Genomic DNA, 13,890 nt, shown 5'->3' on the forward strand with positions numbered 1-13,890 from the left:
ATCTGTGAGGGGAGCTGCAACTCTAACTTATTAAAATTTTTTGATTACTTTAATGTGATCGGTGCTATCCATTGGATAGCACCGATCGCATTGCCGGGGGAATGGGACTCCCCACGGCCAGGGATGACAGCTCCATGTTGTCGGCTACCTTCAGGAACCGACAGCATGGAGCTGTCACGTCCTCAGCCCACGTGGCTTTAATCCTGAAAGGATGCATGTTTTTCTATTCTCTAGGATTAAAGCCCACAAAGCCAGGATGTAAAAACACTATTGGGCCCTCACGAAGGGGTTAAGGTACAAAACAGCCTGGTCCTTAAGGGGTTAAAGAAACTGACAAAAGTGATGTTTATTTTCACAAGAGGACAACAAAAAATTAAAGAACTAGCTGTGGCTAGTTCTATTACTAAGAACATACCTTCTCATGGATAGCTCGTCTGTTGGATGGCTGCACCAGGACCTTGTAGCCAAGGTTTGTGAGCTCCTTCACATGCTTTGGAGCCAGAGGCGCTCTCCTCTCCCAGGCATTGAGGTCTTCCCTTCTTATAGCTAGTACAGCTTTATGGTGACGACGTACCAACTGGTTATATACTGCATTATATTTCTGGCACTTCAGGATGTGCCACATGTTGAGACCTAGTAAGTGTAAAACAGAATTTACAATATAAATGACAATAACTAAGCAAATGCAGAAGTTTTAGAGTAGCACAAAGTAAATCAAAAACAGAAATAGCCTTAAAACTGATTCTCTGGTTCACGGTACAAACGTCACCAAACTTGGAGAATGTTCATATACCCGCGCTTCATGTATATAGGATGGCCGCTAGATACTCAGCCTACCTGGTAATCTGCAACTGTCTGGTTTCCACACAGATAGCAATAGTTATATTAGCACCTTGTCCATCCTCTACTGTCCCCTGCAGGTCCCCTGTCCCAAGAGCAGTAGGAAGTGCCTCCGACCACCGGAGAGGTGTTGCCGCTCTCTCTTCGGGATGGAGGGTAAGTGGTTTTACTTAGTGGTAATACGTTAATGGACACAGCACAAGGGTGTCTGACTTCTGAGCGTCCATACTTCACAATGTAGTAATATTCCATTCACTTCTTCGCCGCGAGGTTGATGTGAGCTGCAGGTTAGCAGCTTGTGGTCCCCATTATTAGAAATGATGGCCTTTCTGCCAGGTTCTGGAGAGCTTACAGTCAACAAATAAAAATAAATCTCTGATAGGCGCAGGATCCACTTACTGGACTCCCACCCAGCAAGAGAATGAAGAGAAAACAATAATAATGTATTCACACCCAAGGAGGAATCAGCATGAATATTGATAGTAGAGTTGGACTCACCTAGTGTGGGGAACCCGTCAGGACGACAGATCTCCACACAGGAGGTCCAAGTTTGCTTTAAGGGGTGGTCAGTGACACCAATCTGCACCAAGTCACAGACAGGTAGGGAGACCAACATAGGAGGTACCCAGGAGTGGCCCGCCTCGGTGGAAAAGTGTAGATTTAAAAAAAAAAAAAAAGCTCCTGCTCCGGTAGGTGTACTGGACCAGGAATAGCCAATGATGTCATTGAATGGCTGTGATTGGCTGACGGCGTGTGTTAGTGAATCACACTATTAGCTTTCTGGAGGAGGGGATTTCAAGCCCTGCGTCCAGAAAGCAATGCTCTGCCGGGGACCAGGAGGGAGCGACAGCCTGCAGCAGCGCCGCAGAACGCCGGGGGAGGTGAGTACTGATTTTTTTTTGACAGGAGAAGAGAAATCTTCTAACTGATCGCACACTTGTTCACGCGATCGCGAATTTAACGCGCAATCATGCCGAATAAATCGTGTCCGCGTGTTAAATTCGCGATCGCGCTAAAAATGGCGATCGGAACGAATTTTCGCCACATTCGCTTTATAAGACGCAGGAACTTCCCCCTCCCCCCCCCCCCCCGCTTTGGAGGCGGAAAAAGTGCGTCTTATAAAGCGAAAAATATGGTATATCTCCAATGAGGCAGATGGATATCCTCAAATCTTTTATTCCATGCAGGGATGACATACACCAAAATACAGAATGGCAGGCAACGCGTTTCAGTGGGCTTCACAACTTACTCAAGCCCAGTAAGATAAGTCACAATGACAGGTTTAAATAAGTCATTTAGCCACTTACTTTCTTGAGAAAGGTGTGAAGCCCACTAAAACGCGTTACCTGCTATTCTGTATGTGATCTCTATGCCTGGATTAAGCAGTGATGCCAGGGGAATGGCACCTGACAGCTGCAGCCCGATTGCCTACAGTGGTCAGGTAGTTTCCTTTCTGAAGCAAAGACCGGCAGGACTGTAGGGCTGACAACAGGTAAGTACCGATACTTTTACGCATTTGGATTTATGTTTCAAAAAAATAGTTGAGCATCCTGACCCAGAGATGTCTACATAGTGCACGATTAGCACTTGCTTATCCCTGCTCCTATGTTACATGTCTCCTCTTCTCTCTAACATGGAAACTACATGCAAGCAGTCATACAAAGATAAGCATTTCTGTGTCCAGGTGGTTGAGGGACACAGAACTGCCTCTTCACAAGCAGCAGGTTGTGTCCACCTGATATGAAGACATTGATGGAATATCTTCAGGATTTGCCCAATGTCTAACAGGAAGAAGGGTGCAAGAGGGTAAATTTAAAAAAGGGTTTGGTACCGTGTTAGCCAGTGGAGTAAAGTGTGATTGTTCTCAGCAAGAGAAACCAAGTAATCTTGTAGATATGATAGCTTTTAATGGCTGACAAAAATACATGATGTTACAGCAAGCTTTCGGATGTTTCTGTTATCCACTCTTCATCGAGCTAAAATGAAACTGGTTTGGATGGCTCACAATTATAACACAAAAATGCAGGGGGGGGTACACCCCTCTTGATCTAAATAAATGTTCAAACACGGACGTTAGACCCCTAAAACTAACACCAATCTAAGCAAAGACATAGATACTTAATCAGTTCACTGAGCTGAGGAATGTGACAGTTTTATATCTCTTATCTTTACTTGAACTGCACATGGAAAGATTGTAATACTAGCTCTTCAGCAGCACCTATTGAGGTAAATGGCATATAAAAGGCCACAAATCCCTATTTATGAATGAGATCACAGAATCAAATACGTGAGTGCCCTCATATCAACCCATTGGTGGGTGCTGCAGTAGGAGGCCTATCTTAAATTTCTAAAAAAAATGAAGAACTCTGCACTCCAAAAAGCGATGCAAGCAGTTTCAGTTTTATTGAAAGGACAATCCAAGCAATGTGACATTTCAGTCTGTATGGACCTTTATCAAACATGAGGAGCAGAGCAGAAGATCATTGTGAGACACTGACGGGGGTTAATCCTTGATGGTCGCTATATTTCGCCGAGGTTCAGGTATTATACCCATTAGGTATGAAGGGAGTTAGTGTCTCACTACGTGAGACACGGGAAAAACCAGGGTGTGATGTGATCTCCAGCAAAGGTAGTTACTGGAGATGTTTTTGTAAAACTTGTTTGGGCCTGGTTTTTTGGAATGGATGGCAGGCTCGGTAGTGGGGCTGTTCATTCCACTCCCTCTACTTCAGGTCTTATTAGGGGGGAGGTAAGATCCTCAGGTGCAGACGCTGGGTAATTACTTAGTCCATAGGCCGCCTGCAGACGGCTGGGTCGGATCCCGCGCCGCTGCAGAGACCTGCGGCTCACTCGCTCCCGGCGTCTTCCATCTCTGCTATGCACCGGCTGCCTCTGCGAGACCCACACAGAAATAGGACATTCCGCAATTTGTTTTCCGCGTGTGTTTTCACGCGGACAAATCGTGGCTGTGTGCAGGCGGGCACAGGCGGAAAATCCCGCTGCAGAATTTCCACCCGTGTACAGGGGGCCATAAAGTCTGCAAAGCTGCAGACAAAGTTGAGGCCGGGTGCAGCCAAGCTGTCTGGAAGCTGCTGGTCTCAAGAGACGCTGTGTTTCTGACCAAGGCACTTGGTCTGAACAAAAGTGCTTTATGTTCATGCGGCTGCAGCTAGCAGTGTCCTATAGTCAGGGGAAGGACTCTGTTTAGTTAGAGCTGGAGGAGCAGGATTTTGGTTTATGTCTAAAGTTAAGGCTGTTTTATTTGGATTGCGAACTTTTTATTAAACGCAGGCCAAGCCTGTATGTGTCGTGGACTCTGTCAGCCATTCACACTGCAATCCCGTGCTCTACCTGAGCTGACTCTCCCACACATGATAATGCACAATGTAATAAAGGCAACTGAATAAGATCTAGTAATGGCCACAGTGCTGGAGACACAGTAACAGAATACGACTAAATTGCAAAGAACATAAGTGAATATAGAAGGTAATGGTATTAAACTGGGACTTCAGGGTTTGAACGGAGCGGGATGGGGAGCCGATCCGACTCCATACAATGTGGGTATCAGCTGACTCCTGCGATCAGTGTAAACCACTTATCATGGCAGTTAACCAGTTCTGACAGTGGAATTTAAATGGCCTGATTGGTATTCCGGCGTCCCAAACAGCCCACCCAGTAGGAGATCGTGAGGTGCCATTTGGTGGGCCTCTGTGCAGTGGCCATCGCATGTAGCTGCAGGCACGGCTCGCGTTGATTTCATTGAGACGCCGACCTGCAGTTACAAGCATCAGCCACTACACAGAGGTCGGTGCCAAGACTTCCACTGCTTCTGCTCTGACCTCTGTGTATTTGCGGAGCTGACAGCATGTGTTCGCTCAGCTGATCAGCCATGGTCCTGGGCAACGGACCCCGGCCAATCAACTATTGATGACCCATCCTGATGATACGCTGTGTACGGTGTATTTAGTGTGTGTAAGGCCGCCTGCAGACGAGCGGGTCGGATCCGGCAGCGAGAATTCTCGCCGCGCGATCCGACCCGAGCGCCTGCAGGGACGAGCGTGTACTCACCCGCGCCTGGCGGCCCCGGCTCTTTCATGCCGTGGTTTGTTTGCCGCGCGAGATTTCGCGCGGCCAAACCGCGGCCGTCTGCATCGGAGTGCGTATTTTAATGCACTCCTATGCAAACTTTCAGCGGCGGAAATCCCGCGGCGGGATTTCCGCTCGTGTGCAGGCGACCTAATACGCCTCTTTGCAAGTGGGACAGCCTCATTGAAATGAACAGAGCACAGACTGTGCATGATTACAGCACACCATTTGCATCACTGCAGGTGGTGAAGTGGTTCTCAGTGGCGAGACCCCCACAGTCAGTCAGAGGATAACTTGTGGCCCTGGTACAACCCCTTCATAGGCCTCGTGACTGCACTGCCCGCCTGCCCAGCGCTCATCATCCTTTTATTCACCCTGGGCTTATAGCGCCGCTTCCAGCTTTTCACTAGACAGAGCAGCGCCCCCTACCTGCCCGTAGCTGCGCTGCAAGTTCCCGTGCACCAGCGCTCAGTGGGCAAATGTATGCAGTCCCTGCCACTCATGCTGTAAAGCGCTTAGCAGCCGGCACCGTGCGCTCACTGCAGGCCCGCACGCCGGTAACGACCTACATAGGGGGTGGAGAACAAGGTAACCTACCTGCCAGCACCGTGGTGACAGCAACAGAGGGAGCGGGCGGCCCGTACCACCTGCAGGACACCCCCGGAGAGAAGCACTCACGAGCCCACGGCCGAGATACACAACTTTAGGGACTGAAGCGCGTCATTCCCCGATCCACCAATGGCGGCTTCCAGACAAGACACAGCCTTCCCCGTCAGCCAATAGGAAACAGGGAGCGCAGCCCGGCACTGAGGGCAGTGTGACTCCACCCTGCAGGAGGATGCCAGCGGCTGGTGAGACACATGCAGAGGAGGCGGCTGCACGGTGCCACTGGCATCACTCACAGGGGGCATCCTAACCCTCATTTCAGGGAGCCGCAGAGCTCAGAGGGATTTACATGGAGCTGCAGGAAAGTTGTCGGATGCTCCAAAGAACACCTGGGGAATTGATGTCCGCCCGGAGAGGGGCACATGTGCAGCCAAGATGGCACCCCCACTTTACTGTTGTGTATAATTGGAGAGCACCCCCACATCATTACACAGTACGCCATACACCTGCAGGCGCTGACAATGCAGAACACGGGTGAAGCAGGCATGCATTACTAGGAAGTGCGGAGGTTTTCAGTGTAAGGCCGCCTGCAGACGGGTGGGTCGGATCCGGTGGCGAGAATTCTCGCCGCGGGACCTGACCCAAGAGCCTGCAGGGACCAGCGCGTACTCACCCACGCCCCGCAGCTCCGGCTCTTTCATGTGCCGGCTGCCAGGCAGCCGACGCATGCACAGACCGGAGCCGGCGGCAGGTGAGTGACATTTCTGACATGCCACGGTTTGTTTGCCGCGCGCGATTTCGTGCGGCCAATCCGCGGCCGTCTGCATAGGATTGCGTTTGTTAATGCAATCCTATGCAGGCTTCCAGCGGCGGAAATCCCGCCGCGGGATTTCCCCCCGTGTGCAGGAGCCCTAAGGTCGCCTGCACACGGGCGGAAATCCCGCGGCGGGATTTCCGCCGCTCAAAGCCTGCATAGGAGTGCATTACAATACGCACTCCTATGCAGACGGCCGCGGTTTGGCCGCGCGAAATGTCGCGTGGCAAACACCGCGGCATGTCTTTTTTTTGTGCGGGGCTCACAGAGCCTCACACAGATATGTCACTCACCCGGCCGCCGGCTCCGGTCTGCGCATGCGCCGGCAGCCGGCACATGAAAGAGCCGGGCGCAGGTGAGTACGCGCTCGTCTCTGCAGGCGCTGGGGTCGGGTCCCGCAGCCAGAATTCTCGCCGCCGTATCCGACCCGCTCGTCTGCAGGCGGCCTAAGGCCTCATGTCCACGGGGAAAATCAGATCCGCTGCGGATGCAGTGCGGATGCACTGTAATTGTCTTTTATTTTTCATGCGGGAGATGAATTGAGCTGTGTGCTCTATGAGCTCCCGCACGCGTGATCCGCACTAAAATGGAGCATGTCATTTTTTTTCATGCTCCAGAAATTTTAAATTCACTTTTATTGACCGTCCGCGGGTATTTATCTACCCGCGGGTGGTCAATGCATTCCTATGGGGCGCAGATCTGCATGCGGGAAAAACGCTGCAGATTTTAATTCTTAATTTGCCCATGGACATGAGGCCTAACTCTACTACACATACCTCCTGGAAGAGCTGAGCTTCAAGCCAAAAATACAACTCATTGTGGCTTCACACAAGTGTAATTCGCGGCGTGCAGCAAGTCCGCAATGCACTATCTTGGCAGGAATACACTCAGAATATGCACCAAGATAGAACATGCTGTGATGCTTATTGTACATGCAAGGGGTTCTCTGTTACAATATGAAATTTCAATGACCGATGCACTTGTTTAAAAATAACAAAAGCAGCGATACTTACCCGGTGATCCGGCGCTGCAGCCCCGCGGTCCTCACAGTCTTTGTTTTGGAACAGCTACCACTTGATCACTTCAGCCTATAATAAGCCGCAGTACCCAGATGCCATTCTTCTGGCATATCCACTCAGATGTTTGATGCCAGGAGAACAAGTCTGATTGGCTGCAGCAGTCAGGTGGTAGCCTTCCAAAACAAAGACCGTGAGGACTATTGGGCTGCAGTGCTGGATTGCCAGGTCGAAGGACGGGTTTCGTTATTTTTAAACTTGTGTATCTGTCATTAAAGGGGTGTTGTTAGGGTCTTAAAAGATTAGGGAGATAAGCCCCAAGACATATGTTGCTCCCCACCCCCCAATGACATACGTCTAGTTATAACATTATTGCCGCTATGCCAGAAGCAAATATTTTCACCATACTGTAATTAAATTACATACAAAAGGCACTACACAAAGACCAATGTTAGCACCGTACAAGGCCAAGTAATACCGACACACCATTACCGCTACTACTCCATTGTGATGGGCTTTACTACAGAAAGACCAATAATACCAATCCCACAGCACAAGGCCCAAATAACATTGCTACACGATGACCACTACATACTGACTGAATGTTATTGTATAAAACCGCTGTACAAAGACTGATATTACTGCCACACAGTGACCATAAACCACAGGGAGTATAAAGCCAAACAATCACTTTGTTAAAGACAACCATGTGGCAGGTAACACATAATGAAAACAAAGGTTTGGTACGATGTTAGCCAGTAAAGTGTGATTGTTCTCAGTGAGAGAAACCAAGTAATCTTGTAGATATGGTACCTTTTAATGGCTAACAAAAATACATGATGTTATAGTGAGCTTCTGAACCAACGCAGTGTTCTTCTTCAGGCTTAAATGAAATAGATCCAAAGAGGCATGCATATTTATACACACACACATACTCATGACAAGGCACAGACATGGATGTGATTGGTTTGCACTTAAAGGAATACTGCAACAGAAACACAAATATTTTCAACCAGACACTGATCAGGGAGTGAAGGAGTGAAGGTTTTATGAATTAGTGTTGGGGGCGTCACCAGGCCAGTATTGTTATCTGTGCTATATATTTCTCATACCTCCCATTCATGCATGAATCCTTGTGAAGAATTTAACCCTCTAAAAGTGTCAAAAGTCAGATCCTTACATTACAGGGATAAGTTCTTTATTGTGTGTCAGAGAACAATGCACTCCTGATTATAAAGTTCCTCAAATTAGGAGGTTGCCTGTAACACAGGAGTGGAGGGTCTGGGAATATGGTTAATATGGGAATTATATTATATAGCCTAAAAATAAGGTATCTATGAGTAATAGTAAAGATAGCTACATATAACTAACCAGTATCATAGCCAGAATATATAAGAATAGTATCCACCAATGGAAACTTTTTTCAAAGGGTTGACAGACACTCCCACACTTCCTAATATACCAATCTCAGTGATCATATGACATGAAAATAAGGCTAGATACAAAACAGTGCATGAGCTGGAATTTGCAAGTAAAAAGATGCTCGCTACCCAGCATTCAACAGTCGGACTGCACACAAACCAAAAGAGGTCATACGTGCACACCGAGGACAAATGAGATTGGGCAGCAAACATCCAATCGGTCGCCATCTGTAAATCATAGTATTAGCCAGCTTCTCCTATCATTTCTTAACCCCTTAACGACCAGCCCATAGCCTTTTTACGTCCTGCCCAAGTGCGCTCTATTCTCTGAGGACGTAAAAACATGCGTCCTACAGAGAATAAAGCCCCGTGGGCACTGGACGTGACAGCTCCATGCTGTCGGTGCCCGCAGGTAGCTGACAGCATGGAGCAGTCATCCCGGGCTGAGGGCAGTCCCCTCCGGCATTGTGATCAGCGCTATCCAATGGATAGCGCCGATCGCAATAAAGTTTAAAAAAAAGTTTAAAAAGTTAAAGATTCAGCTGCCCTGATGGATCAGATCCATCAGGGCAGCTGAAAATACTCACCTGGCTTCCCCAATGTCTGCCGCGGAGAATGGGTCATTCGGGACCCGGCACAGCTCTTCTGCGCATGCGCGGCAGACGAATAACGTCACGTGCATGCGCAGAAGAAGAAGACTGGGAACTTTAAAATCTCCTGGTTCTCGGCTCCTGAAGGTAGCCGGGAACCAGGAGATGTCCCCGGGGACCACGGCAAGCGGTCCCCAGGCCTGCGATAGCCGCTATCCAGTGGATAGCTCGTGAAAAAGTTTTTAAAAAAGTAAAAATAAAGTTAATTTCACCTCCCCTCATGGATCGGATCCATGAGGGGAGGTGAAAATACTCACCCCCGGTCCTCAGCAGCGTCCCGGTCTTCCGGGACCTGAGTCCCCTTCTGCGCATGCGCGCCTGATGATTGACATCGGGCGCGTGCACAGAGGGACTCAGGACCCGGGAAATTTAAAATCCCTCTGCTCCTGGCTGCCATGTGTAGCCAAGAGCAGAGAGATGTCCCTGCAGAGATGATCACTGTTATCCAATGGATAGCAGTGATCATTTAAAGGGAAAAAAAAAGTGTAAAAAAGTAATTTTAAAAAGTGTAAAAAGTTTTAAAAAGTTTAAAACGCTTACATTTCATCTCCCCTCACGTATCATATCCATGAGGGAGGATGAAATTACGTACCTAAGGCCCCCCGGATTTATCCGCGGACCTTACCCCAGCTTCTGCGCACGCGGCCGTCGCCAAAGTGGCAGACGCATGCGCAAAAGCCGTGGATTGCCAGGATAACTTAAAATCTCCCTGCTCTTGGCTACAAAACTTAGCCAAAAGCCTGGAAATTTCACGGGGGACCGCGGTGAGCGGTTCCTGATCACGTGTTTGCCGTTATCCAATGGATAATGGTGATCACGTAAAAGTTTAAAAAAAAGTTAGTTTCATCTCCCCTCATCGGTGAGATAAGATGAAACTTTTTACCGGAGGCCTCCGTATTTGCACCCTGACTCGATCCTCATCCGTGAACTTACCCGGATTCTGCACATGCGACCGCCGGCAAAATACCGGACGCATGCGCAGGAGTCGGGGAGCACAGGAAACTTAAAATCTCCTTGCTCTCGGCGAGAGCCTGGAGCAGTGACGGGTGGCCTCATTGAGCGGTCCCCGGTCACGTAATAAAAAAGTAGCAAACTATCATAGGTCGGTCTCACATGACCGGATAGGAATTACGGATTCCGCATGCGTCTGATCCGTGGTATTACGCAGATCAATCGCATTGGATTACACAATTCTGCTCACATTAGTGGGTTGGAATTGTGTAATCCACTCGCAGAAAAGAGAACGCAGTAGGTTCTATTTTACCGCGGCTATCCGCAACGTAGACCCTATTATGCTCCATGGTCTTGGATATACCCGCTGCCCATACGCAACTACCTTGTATACGGGCTGCGGGTACCCGTGTCATTGCTAAGCAACGGTGCGGGAAATACAAACCAAAAAAAAAATTTGTACTGCGAATGACCGCCCGTGTGAGTAGGCAGTTATGCGCAGTACATTACGTGGCCGTACGCAGGGTCACAGCCGGGCTCACAGCTGGGATCTGCTGCGGGCCTCCGCAAGCCGATTCCGCCTACGGCTGCGTGAGCCCGGCGTTATTCAGACCGCTCCCTGTAATACGTATTTTACAAGAAGCCCCAGGAACGCTTGCCTTCCTGCAGTTCCAGGAGCAGCTTGTTGAGCGTCTTCTGTGTGAGACCGCCGCACCTCCGCAAGCTTACGAAGACTCACGGAACGCTACTTTTTACACCCCATACCCGCCACTGAGGTCAAGAAATGACCCCCAAAAAGCATGAGAAGAGGGCAGATACCGGTTTTATTGCCCCATGTGCCCATTCCAACCAGCCTCCGTAATAACCCCTGTCTTCGGAAATACCACACAGTTCACATTATTACTTTTATCTAGGATTAAGGCCTCAGTCAGACGACCGTTTTTTGCCGTGATTTGCGGATCGCATGACGGATGCGCATCCGCAAATCGCGTGACCGGGACGACGATTCGCCAAAAAATCTGCAGCTAGCAGCGTTTGCGGCGAAACGGGCCCGATCAAAGGAGCGCTGTCCAACCCATTAAAATTCAATGGGTCGGCAATAAAGCCGGCTCCATTGAAAGCAATGGGCTGCCGGCGAGCGTGGCATGAATTTTCGGGAAGGGCTTAAACATATAAGCCCTTCCCCAAAAACATCCAAAAATGTGTAAAAAAAAAAATATATATATATATACTCACCTTGTCCCTGCAGACGGAGTACAGCTGCGGCTGGCTGGCAGTTCTCCTGAACTGCTCTTTGTAGTAGTCAGCAGGCGGGGATTGTAAATCCCCGCCTGCTGAATGGGCTGCCTCTGATTGGTCACAGCCCTCACCAATCAGAGGCAGCTCTCACTCACCCATTCATGAAATCATGAATGGGTGAGTGAGTGCTGCCTCTGATTGGCTGAGCGCAAGGACCAATCAGGGGCAGCTCTCAGCTATTGAATGACAGCTGAATACTACACAGAGCAGTTCAGGAGAACTGCCAGCCGGCCGCGGCTGAACTCCGTCTGCAGGGACAAGGTGAGTATATATATTTTTTTTTTACACGTTTTTGGATGTTTTTCAGGGAAGGGCTTATATTTTTAAGCCCTTCCTGAAAATTCATCCTGCGCTCGCGGGCAGCCCATTGCTTTCAATGGAGCCGGCTGTATTGCCGGCTCCATTGAATTCAATGGGCGAACATCACTCTTCTCTGCCACAGCTGTTACAGCTGTGGCAGAGGAGAATGATTTTTATAGTATATGTTCTCAATGGGGTCGGCGCTGCTGCCGCCGGCCCCATTGAGCGCATATATAGAACATAAGGAATCACAGAACGCAGATAGGGTATGTTTCTGAACACAGGACAAACAGGGGTATCCATTTTGGGGTGAAAATCTTCATTTATATGTGTGCTGTACAAAAAAAAACTGTTTTTAAATTGACGCAATTGCCCAAAAAATGAAAATTGTAATTTTTTCCTACTGCTTTGTTTAGATCTATTCAAAAATTGTACGGTTAAAATACACAGTACACTCCTAGATGAACGCGTTAAGGGGTCTAGTTTTGAAAATGAGGTCATTTGTGGGGGTTCTCTATTGTTTTGGGCGCTCGAGAACTCTACAAGTGTGCTATGGGGCATAAAAAGCCTTCAAGCAAAATTTATGTTCTAAAAGCCACTAACTGCTCCTTTCATTTTGGGCCCCGTTGTGCATCCAGACATAAGATTAGGACCACAATGGGTATATTTCTGAAAACAGCACAAACAGGGGTATCCATATAGGGGTGCAAGTCTTCATTCACATGTGTGCTGTACAAAAAAAGCTGTTTTTAAAGTGACAGAATTGCCAAAAAAATGAAAATCACAATTTTTTCCTTTTGCTTTGCTTGAAGTCATTCAAAAACTGTGGCATCAAAATAGGTAGTACACCCCTAGATACATTCGTTAAGGGGTCTAGTTTTCAAAATGGGGTCATTTGTGGGGGTTTTCTATGGTTTTGAGTGCTCAAGAACTCTACATGTGTGCTATGGGGGCTAAAAAAACTTCAAGCAAAATCTATGTTCTGAAAACTACCGATTACTCCTTTCATTTTGGGACCCGTTGTGCATGCGGACATAAGATTAGGGCCACAATGGGTATATTTCTGAAAACAGCACAAACAGGGGTATCCATTTTGGGGTGCAAGTCTTCATTTATATGTGTGCTGTACAAAAAAAGCTGTTTTTAAAATGACAGAATTGCCAAAAAAACGAAAATCACAATTTTTTCTTTTTGCTTTGCTTGAATTCATTCAAAAACCGTGGGGTCAAAATGGACAGTACAGCCCTAGATAAATTCGTTAAGGGGTCTAGTTTTCAAAATGGGGTCATTTGTGGGGGTTTTGGGTGCTCAAGAACTCTACATGTGTGCTATGGGGGCTAAAAAAACTTCAAGCAAAATCTATGTTCTGAAAACTACCGATTACTCCTTTCATTTTGGGACCCGTTGTGCATGCGGACATAAGATTAGGGCCACAATGGGTATATTTCTGAAAACAGCACAAACAGGGGTATCCATTTTGGGGTGCAAGTCTTCATTTTTATGTGTGCTGTACAAAAAAAGCTGTTTTTAAAATGACAGAATTGCCAAAAAAACGAAAATCACAATTTTTTCTTTTTGCTTTGCTTGAATTCATTCAAAAACCGTGGGGTCAAAATGGACAGTACAGCCCTAGATAAATTCGTTAAGGGGTCTAGTTTTCAAAATGGGGTCATTTGTGGGGGTTTTCTATGGTTTTGGGTGCTCAAGAACTCTACATGTGTGCTATGGGGGCTAAAAAAACTTCAAGCAAAATCTATGTTCTGAAAGCCACCGATTACTCCTTTCATTTTGGGCCCCTTTGTGCATCCAGACAGAAGATTAGGGCCACAATGGGTATGTTTCTGAGCACAGGACAAACAGGGGTATCAATTTTGGGGTGCAAGTCTTCATTTATATGTGTGCTGTAC

At 47.9% G+C, this 13,890-nt stretch overlaps 1 protein-coding gene across 1 annotated transcript in view; it reads right to left on the minus strand.

The window, feature by feature from the left end:
• AASS (aminoadipate-semialdehyde synthase) overlaps nt 1-5,656 on the minus strand; it is a 67,234-nt gene extending 61,578 nt beyond the window's left edge. Inside the window, exons 1-2 of the mRNA XM_066591841.1 lie at nt 5,524-5,656; nt 416-633 (exon numbers count right to left, since the gene is read on the minus strand). Of these exons, the coding sequence (XP_066447938.1) occupies nt 416-625 (210 nt within the window). The 5' untranslated portion in view covers nt 626-633; nt 5,524-5,656. The remainder of the gene's footprint in view (nt 1-415; nt 634-5,523) is intronic.
• Nucleotides 5,657-13,890: the final 8,234 nt, after the last annotated feature.

This window comes from Eleutherodactylus coqui, chromosome 2, assembly GCF_035609145.1.
Source record: "Eleutherodactylus coqui strain aEleCoq1 chromosome 2, aEleCoq1.hap1, whole genome shotgun sequence".
NCBI classification, from domain to species: Eukaryota; Metazoa; Chordata; class Amphibia; order Anura; family Eleutherodactylidae; genus Eleutherodactylus; species Eleutherodactylus coqui.